Source organism: Pleurodeles waltl, chromosome 3_1, assembly GCF_031143425.1.
Source record: "Pleurodeles waltl isolate 20211129_DDA chromosome 3_1, aPleWal1.hap1.20221129, whole genome shotgun sequence".
NCBI lineage: Eukaryota > Metazoa > Chordata > Amphibia > Caudata > Salamandridae > Pleurodeles > Pleurodeles waltl.
Genome location: NC_090440.1, coordinates 9,470,074 through 9,491,511, shown reverse-complemented (window position 1 = coordinate 9,491,511; position 21,438 = coordinate 9,470,074). Strand labels below are relative to the sequence as shown.

At 43.7% G+C, this 21,438-nt stretch overlaps 1 protein-coding gene across 14 annotated transcripts in view; it reads left to right on the top strand.

The window, feature by feature from the left end:
* The window catches only part of MADD (MAP kinase activating death domain), a 639,440-nt gene that overhangs the window by 320,359 nt on the left and 297,643 nt on the right, over positions 1-21,438 (top strand). For 10 of the 14 annotated variants that reach the window (XM_069221634.1, XM_069221641.1, XM_069221631.1 and 7 more), the window contains one exon: positions 15,955-16,038. The exons of 2 other annotated variants lie outside the window; for them this stretch is intronic. In XM_069221634.1, coding sequence (XP_069077735.1) covers positions 15,955-16,038 — 84 coding nt within the window. The remainder of the gene's footprint in view (positions 1-15,954; positions 16,039-21,438) is intronic. 2 more of the 14 variants (XM_069221632.1, XM_069221636.1) reach the window with 1 other exon arrangement.

The window sequence follows — 21,438 nt, the reverse complement described above, 5'->3', positions numbered from 1 at the left end:
CTATTCTCATAAACATGGGGCCTGATTTAGATATTGGTGGACGGATTACTCTGTCGCAGCAGAGACAGATATCCCAAGTGCCAAAATCTAAATCCCGTTATGTCCTAAGGGATTGAGATTTTAGTGGACGGGATCTCAGTCGCTGTTGTGCTGGGGTAATCTATCTGCCAATATCTAAATCAGGGCCATGGTTTCTGGCTTCGTCTGTTTGATATCTTGGCCGTTTGAGCCTGTACCTGAGGTGTCGTTGCCGCACCTCACCTGGACGTTTGCTTCTGTACTGGCCATTACTGTCGCTCGTAGACTAAGTGACTTTCAGGATCCTTCTAAAAGTAGAACCCTGAAAGTAGCATCTGTGTCCATGTCTATCTGTGTATTTACCAGTTTTCTTCAACTACCACCTCTCTCTGATTAACAGTGTCTTCATTCCTCATCAAATGGCACAGAGTTCTAATTTTCTAATTAGACAGAAAATATCGAAGGGAATCAATACATCTCTGTAGTAAGTCCGAGCCACTTTAAAGTGGTTCTGCCCGCTCCAGGCTGCGCATTTCCTTGCGTTATCAGTTGCCAGCAAAACTTTTCTGAGTAAATCCAAACTCAATATATATGAGGAAAAGGGAGCTCCAGCAGCCTGTGTCAGGCCGCTCCAGTGTTCGATAACTGCAGAGCAGCCGCGTTGGAGTCTTCGCCAAGCGTTGCTGTCTAAACCAGTGTTCCACAGGCTGCGGGTTAAGATCCACTGCTGGGTCGCTTCTAGAACTTTGGTGGTTTGCGAAAATCCAAATTATAAATAAAGATGTCTTCAAATTCTGTATTTAGTATCTCCCATATGCTGCGCTTCAAAGACAGAGGTCAAAGGTCAGGCTTCGTCTTCTAATAAATGACTGCTTTTCTTTAACATAGAATCGCTTTGCAGTCAGAGAAAGAAAAGTAAAGTGAATTATGTGAGTCTTGCTGGGGTACAGGGAGTGTGCCAGAAAAGGCTGTAAGGAGTCATTTTCTTGTAACATACAAAAAAATTTAACAAAGTGAACTGCACACATTCAGCAGCCAGGAAAGCAAACATGAAGCACATTTTGTTTTGTAATTCTGAAGTGTGATGGAAACAAAGCTTTTCTTAGGGACATAACAAATCAAGACACTTTACCTGGTGATGCACAAATGATAAATATTCACTGAAACCCAAATTCCACACAGTATAATTTGGGTGCAGTGTAGTTTTGTCAGTAGAACTGTATCTCTGTGCAAATTTCACAGCCATTTCAATGGAAAACGTGGTGTCTAAGTGACAGTGGCTACTATACAATGTTTAGTTGCTTTCAAAAATTGCCACCTCATGTCCTTTGAAGCTAGTTGGGTCACAAAGGTTCTGTGTTCTAAAAGTTGGGTTGTGGTTCTAGAAGTTTGGTGAGTGCTGGTCTGGATGGCCTTTAGTAGATACAGTAGTCTGTTAAACTGCCGTAACCTTTCTGTGAGGGCCTCTGTATCCGTTAACTCTTGCCTTTTGGGGACATAGACTGATTATTTTTTGTGTGCATTGAGATTGCTCGTCTGGTCTGCGATTATGACTATTGATGAGATCCTATGATACAGAAGGAAAAGATGCTTGTAATCCTAGTTCTGTGTTTCTGACTGCATTTGACAAATGAAGTTTTTCCACCTTGTATGGAGATGCATTGGTTGAAACTGAAGTATTGCAGGTCCCCTGTATGCAGGAGAGAATTGTCTACGTTTGCAACTTCAGCGACAATACCTACCCTGCAGAGCTAGGTTTCCAAGTAAATAACATTTACGTAGACTGAAGGTACAGGTGACACCCCCTGCAAGACTGTGTAAAGGATAGTGGAATTGGTGCTTATAAAGCTTGGGGGACGGAATGATTGTAACTTTGGTGTGTCTGCAAACCTTCTCTAGTTGAGAAACAAAGTGAACATAATGTGCGCAATCCCGCCAGGGCCTAGCGAAACAGACTACGCTGATGGAAGCTTATCCACTTGTGTGGAGCCCACTTAAGTGCTCTCCTAACTACCACAGTACAGTCCAGCTAGGGATCTTTGTATCTCTTAGATATTCTAAAACTTTGTACTGTTTGTCAAGGCCAAATGTTTTTGCTAATTCCTGGATAAACATTCTTGTATTAAACTGATAGAAAACGCTTGAGTATTCTCTCCAACACATGAAACCAGTACTAAAGTCGATTAGCTCCCTTTTAAGAAAAGACATCAGCACAGAGTTTCCTTCTCTTGTGCACAACGCAACTCAGACTTGATTTTTCTCACTTCACCATGAAGAGATCTTGAAGGATATTTCTCCTTTCAAGAGTTCCTACTATTGTGTGCAGAAGGTGAGCTGTGCTGACTGCTGACCTCGGGGCCTCTCTCCACACCGTGCTTCCTTGGGCACAGCTTCGATCTAGTAACTATTGTGATACATGACAGAGGATGTGCACCTTCTAAATATTCAAAGTAATAAGATTTCTGTCCTTGTAACCTACTTTGAATACATTGCTGTATGGTAGTTCTATCGACAGACATATATATGTGGATGCTCCTCCTTCATAGTTATCTTCGTGCGACTAGTAAACACCAAACAGCTTTCAGGGGCTCTTCTCTCTGGAGTGTAGAAGTGCAACCCGCCGTGAACATCTGTGACTCTTAGATCCCTTTGTTAAGCTAGGACTGGAGCGTGCTAGAGGGCCTGATTTACAGTTTGGTGGAGGGGTTACTCCGTCACAAAGGTGATGGATATCCCATCCTCCAAAATAAAATCCTGTAAGCTGTAATTGGATGTTCGATGGCATGTGTAGCTGCAGATACACATGCTGTGCACATCCCGCCATCTGGTGTTGGGCTCGGAGTGTTACAAGTTGTTTTTCTTCGAAGAAGTCTTTTCGAGTCACGAGACCGAGGGACTCCTCCCATTTCGACTCCATTGCGCATGGGCGTCGACTCCATCTTAGATTGTTTTTTTTCTGCCATCGGGTTCGGACGTGTTCCTTTTCGCTCCGTGTTTCGGGTCGGAAAGTTAGTTAGAATCTCGGAAAAATCGTCGGTATTGTTTGCGTTCGGTATCGGGTTAGTTACAACAGATCGACACCGAATTGAGAAGAGCTCCGGTGGCCCGTCTGGGTTTTTCGATTCCCGTTGGGGCCTGGTCGGCCTGGCCACGTGTCTCTTCAAGGCTGATGGAACGGACCCCATTCCGCTTCTGTCCAAAATGCCATAGCAAGTATCCATATACAGATCAACACCTGGTGTTTGTCACCGGAACACAGGGAGGATACTTGTGAGGCCTGTCGAGCGTTTCGGTCAACGAAGACACTCAGGGACCGAAGAGCAAGAAGACTTCAAATGGCGTCGGCGCCGACAGGACAAGGGTGTTTCGAGGAGGAGGAAGAAACATTCTCCATCCAGGATCCGGACTCGGAGGAGGTCGATCCCGAAGAAACGCCGAAAACCGTGAATAAGACGTCGAAACAAAAAACTCACGAAAAGACTGCCAAAGCCCAGGGGACGCCACCGCCAACAGGCCATGGCTTAACCCGAAAAGTAGGTGACCGTCCATCGGCACCGAAAAAGGGCGAGCTGGTGTCGAAGTCATCCGACTCCGGTCGAGATACAGGCACGCAGCAATCTCGGGCCCGAGAGAGTGGCTCCGAAAAGATTCGGCGCCGAGACAGCGGCACCGAAATTGGTCGGCACCGAGAGGGCACAACGCCGAAAAGCAAAAAGATTTTGTCGGAGCCGAAAAAAGCAGCAGAAAAGGTTTCGGTGCCGAAACATCCGGCATCCGAACCGAAAATTAGTTCCTATTCAGAGGAACAAGGACTGTCCTCTCAAATGAAGACACACAGATTTGAAGAGGAATTACAAACAATAGAGCCAGATCACACGCAAAGGCGGCTCTTTATTCAAAAAGATACAGGGAAGATCAGCACTCTTCCCCCAATCAGAATGAAACGAAAACTTGCCTTCCAAAACAAGGACAAGGACAAACAGCCACAAGCAAAAGTGGCTAAACAAATAACACCACCACCATCCCCACATCACTCTCCACAACTATCACCGGTAGCCACTCCACCAATGATGCAATCCCCAACACATACGGGGATGAGTCAAGATGACCCTGACGCATGGGACCTTTACGACACACCAGTGTCAGACAATAGTCCTCCGTGCTATCCAGCAAGACCCTCGCCACCTGAGGATAGTACAGGCTACATTCAAGTGGTATCAAGGGCAGCAGCATTTCACAATGTCAGCCTTCACTCGGAACCCATTGAAGGTGACTTCCTTTTTAATACACTGTCGTCTACGCACAGTCAATATCAAAGTCTGCCAATGTTGCCCGGAATGCTAAAACACTCCAAACAGGTGTTTGCAGAGCCTGTCAAAGGGAGAGCCATTACTCCAAGAGTAGATAAAAAATATAAACCGCCACCAACAGACCCAGTGTACATCACACAACAGCTATCACCAGACTCTGTTGTAGTTGGAGCAGCGCGCAAAAGAGCCAACTCTCATACTTCAGGAGACGCGCCACCTCCAGATAAAGAGAGTAGAAAATTCGACGCAGCAGGCAAAAGGGTGGCGGCACAGGCAGCAAACCAGTGGCGTATTGCAAATTCGCAAGCTTTGCTAGCCAGATATGATAGGGCCCATTGGGACGAGATGCAACACCTTATTGAACACTTGCCAAAGGAGTTTCAAAAAAGAGCCAGCAAGTGGTCGAAGAGGGACAAAATATCTCCAATAATCAAATTCGATCAGCAATGGATGCTGCAGACACAGCTGCTAGAACTGTCAACACAGCAGTAACAATAAGGAGGCATGCATGGCTGCGTACATCAGGATTTAAACCAGAGATACAGCAAGCTGTGCTGAATATGCCATTCAACGGACAGCAGTTGTTTGGGCCGGAAGTGGACACTGCAATTGAAAAACTTAAAAAAGACACTGACACGGCCAAAGCCATGGGCGCCCTCTACTCCCCGCAGAGCAGAGGCACATTTCGGAAAACACAATTTCGAGGGGGGTTTCGAGGGCAAACCACAGAAGCCACAACCTCACAAACAAAGCCCACTTACCAAACCCAGTATCAGCGGGGAGGTTTTCGGGAACAATATAGAGGAGGACAGTTTCAAAGAAACAGAGGAAAGTTCCAAAGTCCCAAAACTCCTCAAAACAAACAGTGACTTCAAAGTCACAAATCCCCAACACATAACATCTGTGGGGGGGAGACTAAACAAGTTTTACACACATTGGGAGGAAATAACAACAGACACTTGGGTCTTAGCAATTATCCAGCATGGTTATTGCATAGAATTTCTCGAATTCCCTCCAAACGTCCCACCGAAAACACACAATATGTCAAAACAACATATAGATCTTCTAGGACTAGAAGTTCAGGCATTGCTACAGAAAGAAGCAATAGAATTAGTACCAAAAGATCAATTAAACACAGGAGTTTACTCACTGTACTTCCTGATACCCAAAAAGGACAAGAGCCTGAGACCGATACTAGATCTCAGAACATTAAATACCTACATCAAATCAGACTATTTTCACATGGTTACTCTACAAGACGTAATCCCACTGCTCAAACAACAAGACTACATGACAACACTAGACCTAAAGGATGCTTATTTCCATATACCAATACATCCTTCACACAGAAAGTACCTAAGGTTTGTATTCCAAGGGATACATTACCAATTCAAAGTGTTGCCATTCGGAATAACAACTGCGCCAAGGGTTTTTACAAAATGCCTAGCAGTAGTAGCTGCACATATCAGAAGGCAGCAAATACATGTGTTCCCATACCTAGACGATTGGTTAATCAAAACCAATACGCTAAAACGGTGTTCACAACACACAAAATGTCATAGAAACCCTACACAAACTAGGTTTCTCAATCAACTACGCAAAGTCACACCTGCAGCCGTGCCAAACACAGCAATACTTGGGAGCAACAATCAACACAGCAAAAGGGATTGCTACTCCAAGTCCACAAAGAGTACAAGCATTTCACAGTGTGATACAAACCTTGTATCCAAAACAAAAAGTACAAGTCAAAATAATACTGAAACTCCTAGGCATGATGTCCTCATGCATAGCCATTGTCCCAAATGCAAGGTTACACATGCGGCCCTTACAACAGTGCCTAGCATCACAGTGGTCACAAGCACAGGGTCCGCTTCTAGATCTGGTGTTGATAGACCGCCAAACATACATCTCGCTTCAATGGTGGAACAGTATAAATTTAAACCAAGGGCGGCCTTTCCAAGACCCAGTGCCACAATACGTGATAACGACAGATGCATCCATGACAGGGTGTGGAGCACACCTCAATCAACACAGCATCCAAGGACAATGGGACATACAGCAAAGACAGTTTCACATAAATCACTTAGAATTGTTAGCGGTATTTCTAGCGCTGAAAGCATTCCAACCCATGATAACCCACAAATACATTCTTGTCAAAACAGACAACATGACAACAATGTATTACCTAAACAAACAGGGAGGAACACACTCAACACAGTTGTGTCTCCTAACACAAAAAATATGGCATCGGGCGATTCACAACCACATTCGCCTAATAGCACAATTTATTCCAGGGATTCAGAATCAGTTAGCAGACAATCTCTCTCGGGATCACCAACAGATCCACGAATGGGAAATTCACCCCCAAATACTGAACACTTACTTCAGAATGTGGGGAACGCCACAAATAGATCTATTTGCAACAAAAGAAAACTCAAAATGCCAAAACTTCGCATCCAGGTACCCACAACATCAGTCTCAGGGCAATGCACCATGGATGAACTGGTCAGGGATATTTGCGTACTCTTTTCCCCCTCTCCCACTTCTTCCATATCTAGTAAACAAGTTGAGTCAAAACAAACTCAAACTCCTACTAATAGCACCAACATGGGCAAGGCAACCTTGATACACCACACTACTAGACCTGTCAGTAGTACCTCATGTCAAACTACCAAACAGACCAGATCTGTTAACACAACACAAACAACAGATCAGACATCCAAATCCAGCATCGCTGAATCTAGCAATTTGGCTCCTGAAATCCTAGAATTCGGACACTTACACCTCACACAAGAATGTATGGAGGTCCTAAAACAGGCTACAAAGCCTACCACTAGACACTGCTATGCAAATAAATGGAAAAGATTTGTCTATTACTGCCATAATAATCAAATTCAACCCTTACACGCATCTACAAAAGATATAGTAGGATACTTGCTACATCTGCAAAAAGAAAAACTAGCTTTCTCTTCCATAAAAATACATCTTGCTGCAATTTCAGTTTACCTGCAAATTACGCACTCAACTTCATTATTTAGGATACCAGTCATAAAAGCGCTTATGGAAGGCCTAAAGAGAATTATACCACCAAGAACGCCACCAGTTCCTTCATGGAACCTCAACATTGTCTTAACACGACTCATGGGCCCACCTTTTGAGCCCATGCACTCTTGTGAAATGCAATACTTAACGTGGAAAGTTGCATTTTTAATTGCCATCACATCTCTAAGAAGAGTGAGTGAAATTCAAGCGTTTACCATTCAAGAACCATTTATTCAAATACACAAAAATAAAGTTGTTCTACGAACAAATCCCAAATTTTTACCAAAAGTAATCTCACCGTTCCACTTGAATCAAACGGTAGAATTACCAGTGTTCTTCCCACAGCCAGATTCTGTAGCTGAAAGAGCACTACATACATTAGACATCAAAAGAGCACTAATGTACTACATTGACAGAACAAAACTAATTCGAAAGACAAAACCACTATTTATCGCCTTTCAAAAACCTCATACAGGGAATCCAATTTCTAAACGAGGCATTGCCAGATGGATAGTTAAGTGCATCCAAATCTGCTATCTTAAAGCTAAAAGAGAACTGCCTATTACACCAAGGGCACACTCAACCAGAAAGAAAGGTGCTACCATGGCCTTTCTAGGAAATATTCCAATGAACGAAATATGTAAGGCAGCCACATGGTCTACGCCTCATACATTTACCAAGCACTACTGTGTAGATGTGCTAACTGCACAACAAGCAACAGTAGGTCAAGCTGTACTAAGAACATTATTCCAAACTACTTCAACTCCTACAGGCTGAACCACCGCTTTTGGGGAGATAACTGCTTACTAGTCTATGCACAGCATGTGTATCTGCAGCTACACATGCCATCGAACGGAAAATGTCACTTACCCAGTGTACATCTGTTCGTGGCATTAGTCGCTGCAGATTCACATGCGCCCACCCGCCTCCCCGGGAGCCTGTAGCCGTTTAGAAGTAGATCTTAAACATTTGTACATTTGTAAATAGATTACTTGAAACTTTATTATGTACATACGCATTCACTCCATTGCATGGGCACTATTACTAGCATACACAAGTCCTACCTCACCCTCTGCGGGGAAAACAATCTAAGATGGAGTCGACGCCCATGCGCAATGGAGTCGAAATGGGAGGAGTCCCTCGGTCTCGTGACTCGAAAAGACTTCTTCGAAGAAAAACAACTTGTAACACTCCGAGCCCAACACCAGATGGCGGGATGTGCACAGCATGTGAATCTGCAGCGACTAATGCCACGAACAGATGTACACTGGGTAAGTGACATTTTCCTTATATTTCGTCTGTTGGGATATTCGTCGCTGCTGTGACAGAGTAACCCCTCCATCAGCCTCGAAATGAGGCCCAGAGTTATTTGACAATATTGGAATGACTGACCTCATCTTAATTGGACCACACCATCTCTCGTGTGAGGTCCACGAGCTCTGGAGCGTAGAGTGGCATCCCAAGTAAATTGGGTGTTCCTAAGCCTGTAACTCTCCGGACACCACCATGTATGAGGCAGAAAATCAGAACCCTTTATTTCTTGGTCATAGGACATTTATTGATGTTCATACTTATAAAATATATCTGCCTGTATGTGGCATCAGCAAACCAACTTTATCAGCTAACATTAAAAATGTCGTAGATATACGCGTACAACCATGCCACCTCGGATGAGACCCAGCCAATGAAAATTAGCCTTGGTCCTGCTCCATTAGAAACACTCCTACCCAAACTTCCAAGTCTCTCTCTGAACCAGAACACAAGCAATCCAAGACCTGTTCAGGTGGGTTTTAAAGCACTGTGTGTTCATATGCAATATATTATCAGTGGAGCTTGAAATTACTTGTGTATACATTGGTGAACAGTTCTTCTTCTGATGGATGGAGTACGGATGATAACTCACCCACTCCACCATTCTACAATTATCCTCCTTACCCTGTCAACCATCATGTACCCTGGCAACCTCCCTACCCCTTCTACCAACCCCGCCCCTTTATGCCATTCAATCCTTTTTTAGGCAGAGGCCGGGGCAGAGGGAGAGGCAGGAGAAGAGGCAGAGGCAGGCGTGTTCAATGGGCCACAGAAGAACCCCAGATGATCACCAGAAGCCAGGGGAAAAATCAACCGGCGAGAACCTAGTAGTAAATCTTTCTACTAAACAACTCTCTGTGACAGAAACCAGGGTGCTCAATCGAGGTCTTGGCTTTGTCCCCACACCGACTGAAGACCTTTTTAGGTTGAACTGTGAACTATCACAATTGTTCCGTAAAATTAGATTACACTTTTACTTTTCAGATACACCATCTGACAATATTCAGACTGATTCGGGACTTAGGCCAAAATCAACATTCACCCCACCATCTACTACTATTCCTTGTGAGGTGTTAGCTTTTGAGAAAGCGGTCCTAGCAGACATAGCTACAATACACCCCAAGTGCCCTTTTATTAATATCCCCACAATTGAACGACAAGCCTTAAAGACATTGAGTGAAGATACAACCATCGTCATCAAACAGGCTGACAAGGGAGGGGCAATAGTGATAATGAACTCTGGAGACTAACGACATGAGTGCTTACGACTACTAAGTGATGATACTTACTATGCCAAGATCTCTAGGGACCCTACCCCTAGATTACAATCACAGATCAAGTCTATGATTCTTGAAGCAACCAATAATACATGGATTTCTCCCAAAGAAGCAGCCTTTCTGGATACTCTTCACCCTAAGGTCCCATACTTTTATTGCCTTCCAAAGATTCATAAAGGCACTTCACCACCACCGGGACGACCAATAGTGTCAGGCATTGGGTCTCTATTAGAACCACTGTCTATATTTTGCGATCATTTCCTACAGCCTTTGGTTAAAAAATCGTCAACTTATATACAGGATACCAAGGATGTATTAAATTTGATCGACTTGATTAATGACACGGTCTATGTCCACGGTTTGATTACCTTGGATGTGGAAGCACTGTATACAAACATCCCACAGGATGCGACCTTACGGGTAGTTGAAACTACACTTCTAGCAAATAGTGAAAATCTTACATCACCAGTCTCTTTTATCATGCAATGTGCTAATCTAGCAATGACTGAGAATTTTTTCCAGTTTGAAGACGATTTTTACCATCAGATAAGAGGTACATGCATGGGTAGCACCTTTGCTCCCAGTTTGGCATGTTTATACATGTACAACTTTGAGAAACAATTCATTTTGCCACCTACAAACCCGTTTTTTGCCAACATCAAACTATGGCGACGCTACATCGACGACATTTTGATTGTATGGCATGGTCCCCTAGAGACTGTTTCAACTTTTACAGAATGGGTTAATACACTCAACCCTTTCTTGAGATTTACATCGACAATGTCAACCACTGAGATTAGCTTTTTGGATTTACTAATCACTATCCAGAATGGCAAACTAACTACGAGTACATACCAAAAACCAACGGACCGTAATAGCCTCCTGACATACGACAGCCATCATCCGAAATCATTACGTGATAACTTACCATTTGGCCAATTCTTGCGACTAAGACGTAATTGTAGTTCAACACACACCTACAATACACAGGCTAATGACCTTCAAACCAAATTATTGGCACGTAATTACCCCCGGGAAATCATCAATCGAGCCCGGAAAAGAGCAAGGAATAATAATCGTGAGGCTTTACTCGAACCTAACACCAGGGATACCAACAAATCAATGACATGTGTGACTACTTTCACCCCTCTGTCCAATAAAATCAAGAGATTTATTTTGAAAAGATGGTCAATACTTGGCAGTAGTGGCTGTAATATTCCTAGACCACTCTTTGCCTTTAAACGATCACAGAATATCAAGGACTTGATAATTCATACTCGCCCTAGGAATACCACCCAGACCCAGACAACACTCTGGAATCTTCCTCCAGTATCAGGACATTATCCATGTGGACAATGCAACGTCTGTCCTTTGACACACCACACTAAGACACTTGATCTGGTACCCATCGGCCGATGGAACCTGATAAAACATACCAATTGCAATACAAAAAATTGTGTGTACATGATAACATGTCCATGCGGCCTACGATATATAGGAATGACCACCAGACCTGTCAAGATAAGGATCAATGAACATAGAAGTAACATCAGATGTGGCCGAATAACTACTAAATTATGTGCCCACTTTCTTGAGAAACCCCACCATCCAGACGATTTGCGCTGGGTAGTGTTGGAATCCCCCAAGTTTATCAACGACTCCTCCCAATCATTGTTCAGACTTGAACAACGCTGGGTGTTTAAATTACATACTAACATCATTGGGTTGAATGATGACATCCCCTGGGTATCTTTGTCTCGTTAAGAGCATGGATCACTGATTTGTTTGTACTAAATGAGGCGAATCCACCTATAACCATTTTTATGACCCCCAACGATGGGTATTTTTACGAACTTTCTGGTTTTTTGATCTAAAATAGCAATGAATCTCCTTCCTTTATCGCTAGTCTATAATTTGCCTGACACACCACTTTTTATCTGGTGCCATTATCTCATATGCTGGCAATGTATCATTTTTAAATTAACTCATTTTTGACGTTTGACACAATAAATATTTTACCAAGCGTTCTTTGTTTGTACTCTCCAATTTTAACCAGAGAGTAGCCGTCCAAACCCCTTTCTAAGATGGCCGACACACTGACAGTGAACTATTCGATGTTTTGCTAATCATTCGGACTTCATCAAGTCCGTTTTTCATTTTTATGAAACCACGCCGTCGAAACGCGGAAGCAATTAGCTTCCACACCGCGTTTAAAATGTGCCGATCGAGCACCGGCTCTCTGTCTTCAGGGCGAGCACGACGGTGGGTAGGTGTCTCGAATTGAGGACGCCTATATAAAAGTAAGTGTGGGGAATCGTACTCCAAGGAGAGCGTTTGACAGAGACTAGCTCTGCAATTTTTCACTATGCTGAATATACCTCCATTGAATGGGACTGCTTCATCTTTAATGACGGTTGGTTGGAAATATGCTTTGATTTAAGATCTATGAGTATTATTAACTTGGTGATACAGTTACTCTACCAGACAATTGTTAAAGATAAGGAGGAATTCTTACATACGGCTATTTCTACAGATATTAGATTGATTACAAATGATGATGCCAGGATCATGTTATTTAATGGTGCTTAGCATGTTGACTTATTCCGGCATCAATAACCTTTGTTATAGGGGGTACTCTACTGCATATTTTGTCCCCTATTCAAGTTTTGAATGTTTCTCAATGTGCTAACAACATTTCACCCCTGCCAGAAGCTATAGGCTGGATCGTGCTACCCCCTAAGGGGCCCCCCAAAAGCAGAGGGCGGGTAAGCAAATGTTCTTTTATGTGTTTGACAGCACTTGATGCACAGATTCACATTGGGGGTGAAGGTCATACAACCGTGCACTCAGATTTGTTTCCATTATATCCTTTATTTTCTAGGGCGACCTTTTTGTTTACGAGACAGTTCACAGAAATGCTGTAAGTGACTGCTATTTATCTCTCATACACGTAATTAGATAGTGTTTTCTTTTGTACACAGCCAGGAGAAGTCTAGTTTGCTGTAGGTCCTGATGAAGCGTTAGAGGATCTTTCACGACCAATATTACGCGAAACATGTTGACCATACCCTAGGAGATAGGTGACAATTTCCCAGTACTCCAGGCTTTCTAAAGTGGTTGAGCATCATTCTCATTCCCCACTTTATTATGTTTTTAATCTTGATCGTAACCCCTCTGGATAGATATTAAAACAGAACAAGTTCAGGGGTTTCTAATCAATCTTAATTTGATCACTCTCCGGCCATTCAGAGTGTCTGACCTTCATAAATCAACGGCAGCCACCACATATTAAAAAGATCTCCGGCAAAGAGCCCCCGAAAGGGGAGCCCGTCAGACATTGCACCAGCCGGTCTGACGAGGAGCTTCCCGATGATGAAGCATGACACCCTTTCGGGTGTGTGAGGGTTTTTAGCTCCTAAATTTTAACTGTTCACCCTAGAGTTAGGAACAGTGTACTTTTGTTATTGATAACACAACACAAACAACAGATCAGACATCCAAATCCAGCATCGCTGAATCTAGCAATTTGGCTCCTGAAATCCTAGAATTCGGACACTTACACCTCACACAAGAATGTATGGAGGTCCTAAAACAGGCTACAAAGCCTACCACTAGACACTGCTATGCAAATAAATGGAAAAGATTTGTCTATTACTGCCATAATAATCAAATTCAACCCTTACACGCATCTACAAAAGATATAGTAGGATACTTGCTACATCTGCAAAAAGAAAAACTAGCTTTCTCTTCCATAAAAATACATCTTGCTGCAATTTCAGTTTACCTGCAAATTACGCACTCAACTTCATTATTTAGGATACCAGTCATAAAAGCGCTTATGGAAGGCCTAAAGAGAATTATACCACCAAGAACGCCACCAGTTCCTTCATGGAACCTCAACATTGTCTTAACACGACTCATGGGCCCACCTTTTGAGCCCATGCACTCTTGTGAAATGCAATACTTAACGTGGAAAGTTGCATTTTTAATTGCCATCACATCTCTAAGAAGAGTGAGTGAAATTCAAGCGTTTACCATTCAAGAACCATTTATTCAAATACACAAAAATAAAGTTGTTCTACGAACAAATCCCAAATTTTTACCAAAAGTAATCTCACCGTTCCACTTGAATCAAACGGTAGAATTACCAGTGTTCTTCCCACAGCCAGATTATGTAGCTGAAAGAGCACTACATACATTAGACATCAAAAGAGCACTAATGTACTACATTGACAGAACAAAACTAATTCGAAAGACAAAACCACTATTTATCGCCTTTCAAAAACCTCATACAGGAAATCCAATTTCAAAACAAGGCATTGCTAGATGGATAGTTAAATGCATTCAAACCTGCTATCTTAAAGCAAAGAGAGAGCTGCCTATTACACCAAAGGCACACTCAACCAGAAAGAAAGGTGCTACCATGGCCTTTCTAGGAAATATTCCAATGAACGAGATATGTAAGGCAGCCACATGGTCTACGCCTCATACATTTACCAAGCACTACTGTGTAGATGTGCTAACTGCACAACAAGCAACAGTAGGTCAAGCTGTACTAAGAACATTATTCCAAACTACTTCAACTCCTACAGGCTGAACCACCGCTTTTGGGGAGATAACTGCTTACTAGTCTATGCACAGCATGTGTATCTGCAGCTACACATGCCATCGAACGGAAAATGTCACTTACCCAGTGTACATCTGTTCGTGGCATTAGTCGCTGCAGATTCACATGCGCCCACCCGCCTCCCCGGGAGCCTGTAGCCGTTTAGAAGTAGATCTTAAACATTTGTACATTTGTAAATAGATTACTTGAAACTTTATTATGTACATACGCATTCACTCCATTGCATGGGCACTATTACTAGCATACACAAGTCCTACCTCACCCTCTGCGGGGAAAACAATCTAAGATGGAGTCGACGCCCATGCGCAATGGAGTCGAAATGGGAGGAGTCCCTCGGTCTCGTGACTCGAAAAGACTTCTTCGAAGAAAAACAACTTGTAACACTCCGAGCCCAACACCAGATGGCGGGATGTGCACAGCATGTGAATCTGCAGCGACTAATGCCACGAACAGATGTACACTGGGTAAGTGACATTTTCCTTATATTTCGTCTGTTGGGATATTCGTCGCTGCTGTGACAGAGTAACCCCTCCATCAGCCTCGAAATGAGGCCCAGAGTTATTTGACAATATTGGAATGACTGACCTCATCTTAATTGGACCACACCATCTCTCGTGTGAGGTCCACGAGCTCTGGAGCGTAGAGTGGCATCCCAAGTAAATTGGGTGTTCCTAAGCCTGTAACTCTCCGGACACCACCATGTATGAGGCAGAAAATCAGAACCCTTTATTTCTTGGTCATAGGACATTTATTGATGTTCATACTTATAAAATATATCTGCCTGTATGTGGCATCAGCAAACCAACTTTATCAGCTAACATTAAAAATGTCGTAGATATACGCGTACAACCATGCCACCTCGGATGAGACCCAGCCAATGAAAATTAGCCTTGGTCCTGCTCCATTAGAAACACTCCTACCCAAACTTCCAAGTCTCTCTCTGAACCAGAACACAAGCAATCCAAGACCTGTTCAGGTGGGTTTTAAAGCACTGTGTGTTCATATGCAATATATTATCAGTGGAGCTTGAAATTACTTGTGTATACATTGGTGAAGCTGTTGTGCAGTCAGGAGTGTGTGGAACTAGTGTCTATCCTCCTCGTCCATCCTCCTGTATGTGGTTTGTATGAATTTCCTGTATGGATTTCAGTGTCCTCTATAGTCGTAGAGTTGTAATGCTCGTCAGTCAATCTCTCTAGTTCTGAGGCTTCCAGCTGCTTCTAGAGAGCAGTCTTTTATTTGTAAAACTCTTTCTCTCTTGTGCTGGGAGCGTTCTTTAATTTCTGATGTCTGAATGTCTGCCCATCTTGAGGGTTGTGCTTTTAGAGAGCAGTGATTGACTTTTACTATCTGTCTGTCTTGGTACTAGAAGAATGACCTGGACTCTGTTGTCAGCACTGGGCCTTCCGTCCTCATCCGGAGCACGAGCCAGGAATCTGAAGTCAGCACAGTGGTAGGGCACGGCCAAGTAGGCCTTTTATCCTTCATGCATGCTCTCCTGTAGATGCCCTACGTTTGTGACTCTGCATGCACACTGTATGTAGCTTCAGTTATCTGCAGTGCATGTGTTCATACTGTGTGCAGGATTCCTTCATACATGTAAACACGTCTGCTGATGTCTTGAATTGCACTCCCAACATATGCTTATATAAACCTGTTTTAGCTTTGTTGTGTGTTTCATTGCGTGTCTCGTAACATAATCCCTGCATGCCAAGTGTGTGTAATGTTCTGTTAGGCCTAGGAGGAGAGTTTTGCTGCCTCCTGTATTGTAACTACGTTTGCCATTTTTGTTTACATTAGATCCTTGGGTTACTTTTTTAATGTATATCAGGTTGAGTGTAGCAACTCCCACAGAGAGCAACCCTTCTGCCCACAGAACATGTTGAATAATGCTAAGCTACTCCTAATAATATGAATAAATCAGTGAAAAGTAATTGTTTTTCCGTTTTGTTTTGTGTTTTCTTATTTTTATTGGTTGCGACAGTAGCCATCTATGTCCCGCTTCATTCATAGTCCTTCAGGTATTCCCTTCTGTGTTTTTTTTTTTTCATTGTACCTAACATACAGAAGTGGCTGAAATTAATAATGTGTCATTCAGCTGACGTGGTTCACTCTGGATTTCTGTGACCACCGAGCTTTTTCAAAGCTGAAGAAAACATTACTTGGTGGATTGTAGGAACCCTAAATTCTAAAGGCATGAAGAACCAACATAAAGTGCCCCCGTAAATGTGAGAATGTGTGGGATCCCTGGATGGATGCAAGAGGAAACAATGTATGAGGAGAGACGGTGGTCCAATGGTGCGCGCGAACAGGCCAGGCTCTGGTCACACGAAGAATTGTTGGGCTTTTGTGTTGATGTGAAATGTTCTGGATGCTGGAATATGATGTGAACCAGTCCGACAATCTGGAAGATCTATGCAACGACTGCTGCTTTATGATTGTTCACATGCCTTGGAAGTTGGGGGGATATGTTATTTAGTTTGTTTCTTGAATGCGAAAAAACTGAATATACAGAGATTTAAAAAACAAATCATAAAGAAGAAATAGACGACAAGTGTTCATATTACATGAGTTTTGTAAGACCTGGATTGTCTGACTTCACAAGATTATGTCCCTAGTTCAGTTATAGGGTGACTATGTTAAAACGGGGCAAAGGTTGTTACTCAAGGTGTTGTCTAATCCCTCAGAAAGGTTGGAGGTTCATGGTGGTGGGTTAGGTTCTTTTAATATACTTCAGTGTTCAACAGTTACCTTAAAAGAGAGATACAAGATGGAAATCCTGCAGCTGGTTCTGCAAGCCATGCTGACAAGACTGGCTAGTCTCTTTAGGTTCGTGATACGTGTATTGGTACTTAATCATCAGATACTGCTGCAGGACATTTTTCAGATTCGTGAGACACCAAGAACATGTTGAATTTCTTTTTCTATGGTTTGGCCATGTTTCGACTCCCAGAGTCTTTATGAAAATCAAGACATGGTGTTGCTGTATAGACGTGCTTGTCGGACTGGCTCCTGAATGCATTCAGGCCCCCTTCAACAAAAATGACCTTGGTGACAGATGCATCCATTGTGGGTCAGGGAGCACATCTCAAACATAGTCCAGTCAGTGCTATTTGGACTTCCCAGGAGTGATATCTCCAAATAAACGTCCTAGAACTGAGAGCGGTGTGGCTAGCCCTTACAACATTTCTCCCATTGCTTCTGAGACAACAAGTACTAATGAAGAACTCAGTAGCTGTGTTTTTCATCAGTAAGAGTGGGAACCATACCCCACTGTGAGCACTGGGTGGGCTTGTGTCTATGTGCAATAGGCAAAGACATTGGCCAATCACCAGCTCTCCTAGGGAGGACTTTGAACCCAACAGTGGACTGACTGAGCAGACCGAGTTGGCCAGCTCGGAATGGAAGCTGCTCCTGCGAGTAGCTGGTGTGGACTCAGCCAGACAGAGACCTTTTTGCAAGCCACACCAATAAGAAGTTCATTGCTGTTGCCCATTTGACTTCCCCAGGTGTGCAGGGTCTGAAGTGCATCTTCCATTACGTGGTTCCTCTTCCTTTGATGAAAAGAGAGATGAAAAAGGTTTGATAATGTAAAGAAGGTTATTCTGATCTGACTTCCTAGACGTGAGTTACTTTCCATACATTGCCTGTAAAGGAGAATCCCCTTTCACAACAGAGTAGTGATGCAGCGCCCCAGTCTCTTCACTCCTGGAAGGCGAGCGGCTAGCTTCACCTTTGTACTCGATTGATCAGGAAACGACGGATAATCTTTTCATTGCTAGAAGAGCCAGTACCAGTGCATTTATGCACCAGCCGCAGAGATCTGCTCTCCGAAGGCTGCCATGACTGAGCTGTAGACCCTCTGTAGGCTGAAATGTTTATGGTGAAGGGTCTCAGGATATAGGAGCTGTGAAGGACTATTTGTCATGACTATATTGCTTCAAACAGGGGCCTTTATTCAAATTGCCCTTTGGGGCGCGATATCTGAAATGCTCACAAAATACACTTCTTACAGGTTGTTTCTGGTCCTCTTGCGGGTTCTGAACTTTGCATTGACATTCCTCCTGGGTCCACCGTTCTGTCCTTTGGTAAATCTGAAGGTCCTGTCCCGGCGGATAGTGTGGCTACTGGGCGTTACTTAAGTGAGAGCTAAGGAAGATGCGAGTGTTTTCACCTTCTCACATCTATTTGCCAGTTTCTCAAACAGGTTTCTTGGTGAGTGAATCTGTCCGTCACCAAGGTTGTTCAGTTCATCTTTTTCAGTGATTTAATTGCTACTTTTCTTTCCCACTCGTTTCGTTGCCTGGGGAAGAGTTTTCATAGTCCGAACTGCAGACAGTCTCTCTGGCATTAGGCAAACAGATTGAACAAAACAGGATTTGAAGCTAACCAGACCAGTCGTAGGACATGAAGTCTCTTGCGTTGGTAAGTGATTCAAAAGTGGACACTTTAAATGGCTATCCTCTTGTGTCAGGATCCGAGTTGGTAGTAAGAGTTGAGGACACAACTTGAACAACCTTACGTCATGACTCCGTAATGGTCTTTTTGTGCTTGTTTGCTCATTGATTAGATCTTTGGTCTTTAACTCTGTTCAGCCCTCTTCTGCTTTTTTGGCTATGCTTGCGCAATACAAAAAACACACGTGTGTGTGTGTGTGTGTGTGTGTGTGTGTGTGTGTGTGTGTGTGTATATATGTGTATATATATATATATATATATAATATGTTCGATGGCATGTGTAGCTGCAGATACACATGCTTTGCACATCCCGCCATCTAGTGTTGGGCTCGGAGTGTTACAAGTTGTTTTTCTTCGAAGAAGTCTTTCGAGTCACGAGATCGAGGGACTCCTCCCCTTTCGGCTCCATTGCGCATGGGCGTTGACTCCATCTTAGATTGTTTTTGACTGGCGGTCGTTGAGAGGTTTGTAGTATATGACGAATTATCACTCGGTTAATTAGCTGCTTAGCCAGTTGTGCATGAGAAATCTGCCAGATGCTGCATAGCCCTCCCCCGAAAGGAAAGAAAGAACTTACCATTCATTTTACCTCATGTCAGAGGTACTGTCTCCCACATTTGGGGCACATCCTGATAGACAAAGGCCTCGTGGGGCTAAGGAAATCTATTGCCCCCCCTTAAGTGAAACAAAAAATAAATGGGTCTCTTCTCTGTGAGGACTCGTACAGATTCAGTGTTGTGAATCAGACAACCGTGCCAGATTAACTCACTTGCATCGGTTGATTATATGAATACACGCGAACCCTCACTTCGCCCCTGAGCACAGTAGACACACACAGCTCTTTGTGTTTGCAGTACAAGGTTCTCTGGTGTGTACATTCCACACCTGTAGACCCTTTTTATCGCAGTGATGGATATTATTGTTGCAATGTCCCCAGAGCATTGATCAAGCGCCTTGAGACCCTCACAGGTGAGTAGTGCGCTTTACAAATGCTCTGATTGATCAATCTGAAACGAGTCAACACTGATGGCGCCAACTGGTGTCACTTCCAGTCGTTAAGACGTGAGTGCTCATACAACACTGATTTGAACAAATGAGCTGTGTTCATGGGGAAGCTCCCCCCTCATATTTTAGCATAATTTGTTTTTTTTAAAGAATGCTTTTGGTGATGTGCTTGATGGAGAGGATGTGATTCAACAGGTGTGGAATCTGAACGCTGCACTGCTTGACTACCTCCGTTTCCAGACACTGGCCTCACGTTAGGTGATGCTAGAACCAGTACCAAATCCTGCTCAGAAATCGAGGCCAAGGAGGTTCCTGCGCCTCCCAGATGCAGACGCATCTAGGCACGTTTCGAGTCTGGTTTGAATGAATTGGGCTTTACTGTCCCATGATGAGAATGACTGGGGCATACATCCTGCTTCTTCCTGTGAAGTTGGACACAAACTTGTTAATTGAAGTTTGAAGACTCAGCAGCATTGATACTTCCTCAAAGTGGAGGTTCCTGAAGTATATCTGCATCCATCAAGGGGTCCAGCTCTAGTCATGGTCAGCAAGGTTTCAAATGCTGCGGCCCTTCCACTGAGGAAACGAAGTGTTATCAGAGAGATGTTAGTCCATCTTAATAATACATAGAACTTCGGCCTCTAACTAGGCTGCTCTGCACCCATTCTGCCAATGGGTGAAACAGGGACGTGCGCGTCCGTATGGGAGAAACCATTGCTGGCATGGGGAATCCCAAATTCCTGAGCTTCCACCCCACCTAGAGGGTGAAGTGGTACAGGCCTTTTCTTTTCAGAGTAAGGTGGTACTTTGACGTCGGTTTGTCCTGTTAGAGAATCGAAGGAAGTATCTGCATAGATATGTTTTTACTTCCAGAACATTGTGATGGTCGTCGCTCAGCAGCACGACTCCCATGTATGGAAGAGAGACTGGCGCCGAGAAACAAAAGATGCAGCCGAGCTTTTGGTGTTTCACTCTCGTGACCCTGAAATGGTCGTCGCTCAGCAGCACGACTCCCATGTATGGAAGAGAGACTGGCGCCGAGAAACAGAAGATGCAGCCGAGCTCTTGGTGTTTCACTCTCGTGACCCTGAAATGGTCGTCGCTCAGCAGCACGACTCCCATGTATGGAAGAGAGACTGGCGCCGAGAAACAGAAGATGCAGCCGAGCTCTTGGTGTTTCACTCTCGTGACCCTGAAATGGTCGTCGCTCAGCAGCACGACTCCCATGTATGGAAGAGAGACTGGCGCCGAGAAACAGAAGATGCAGCCGAGCTCTTGGTGTTTCACTCTCGTGACCCTGAAATGGTCGTCGCTCAGCAGCACGACTCCCATGTATGGAAGAGAGACTGGCGCCGAGAAACAGAAGATGCAGCCGAGCTCTTGGTGTTTCA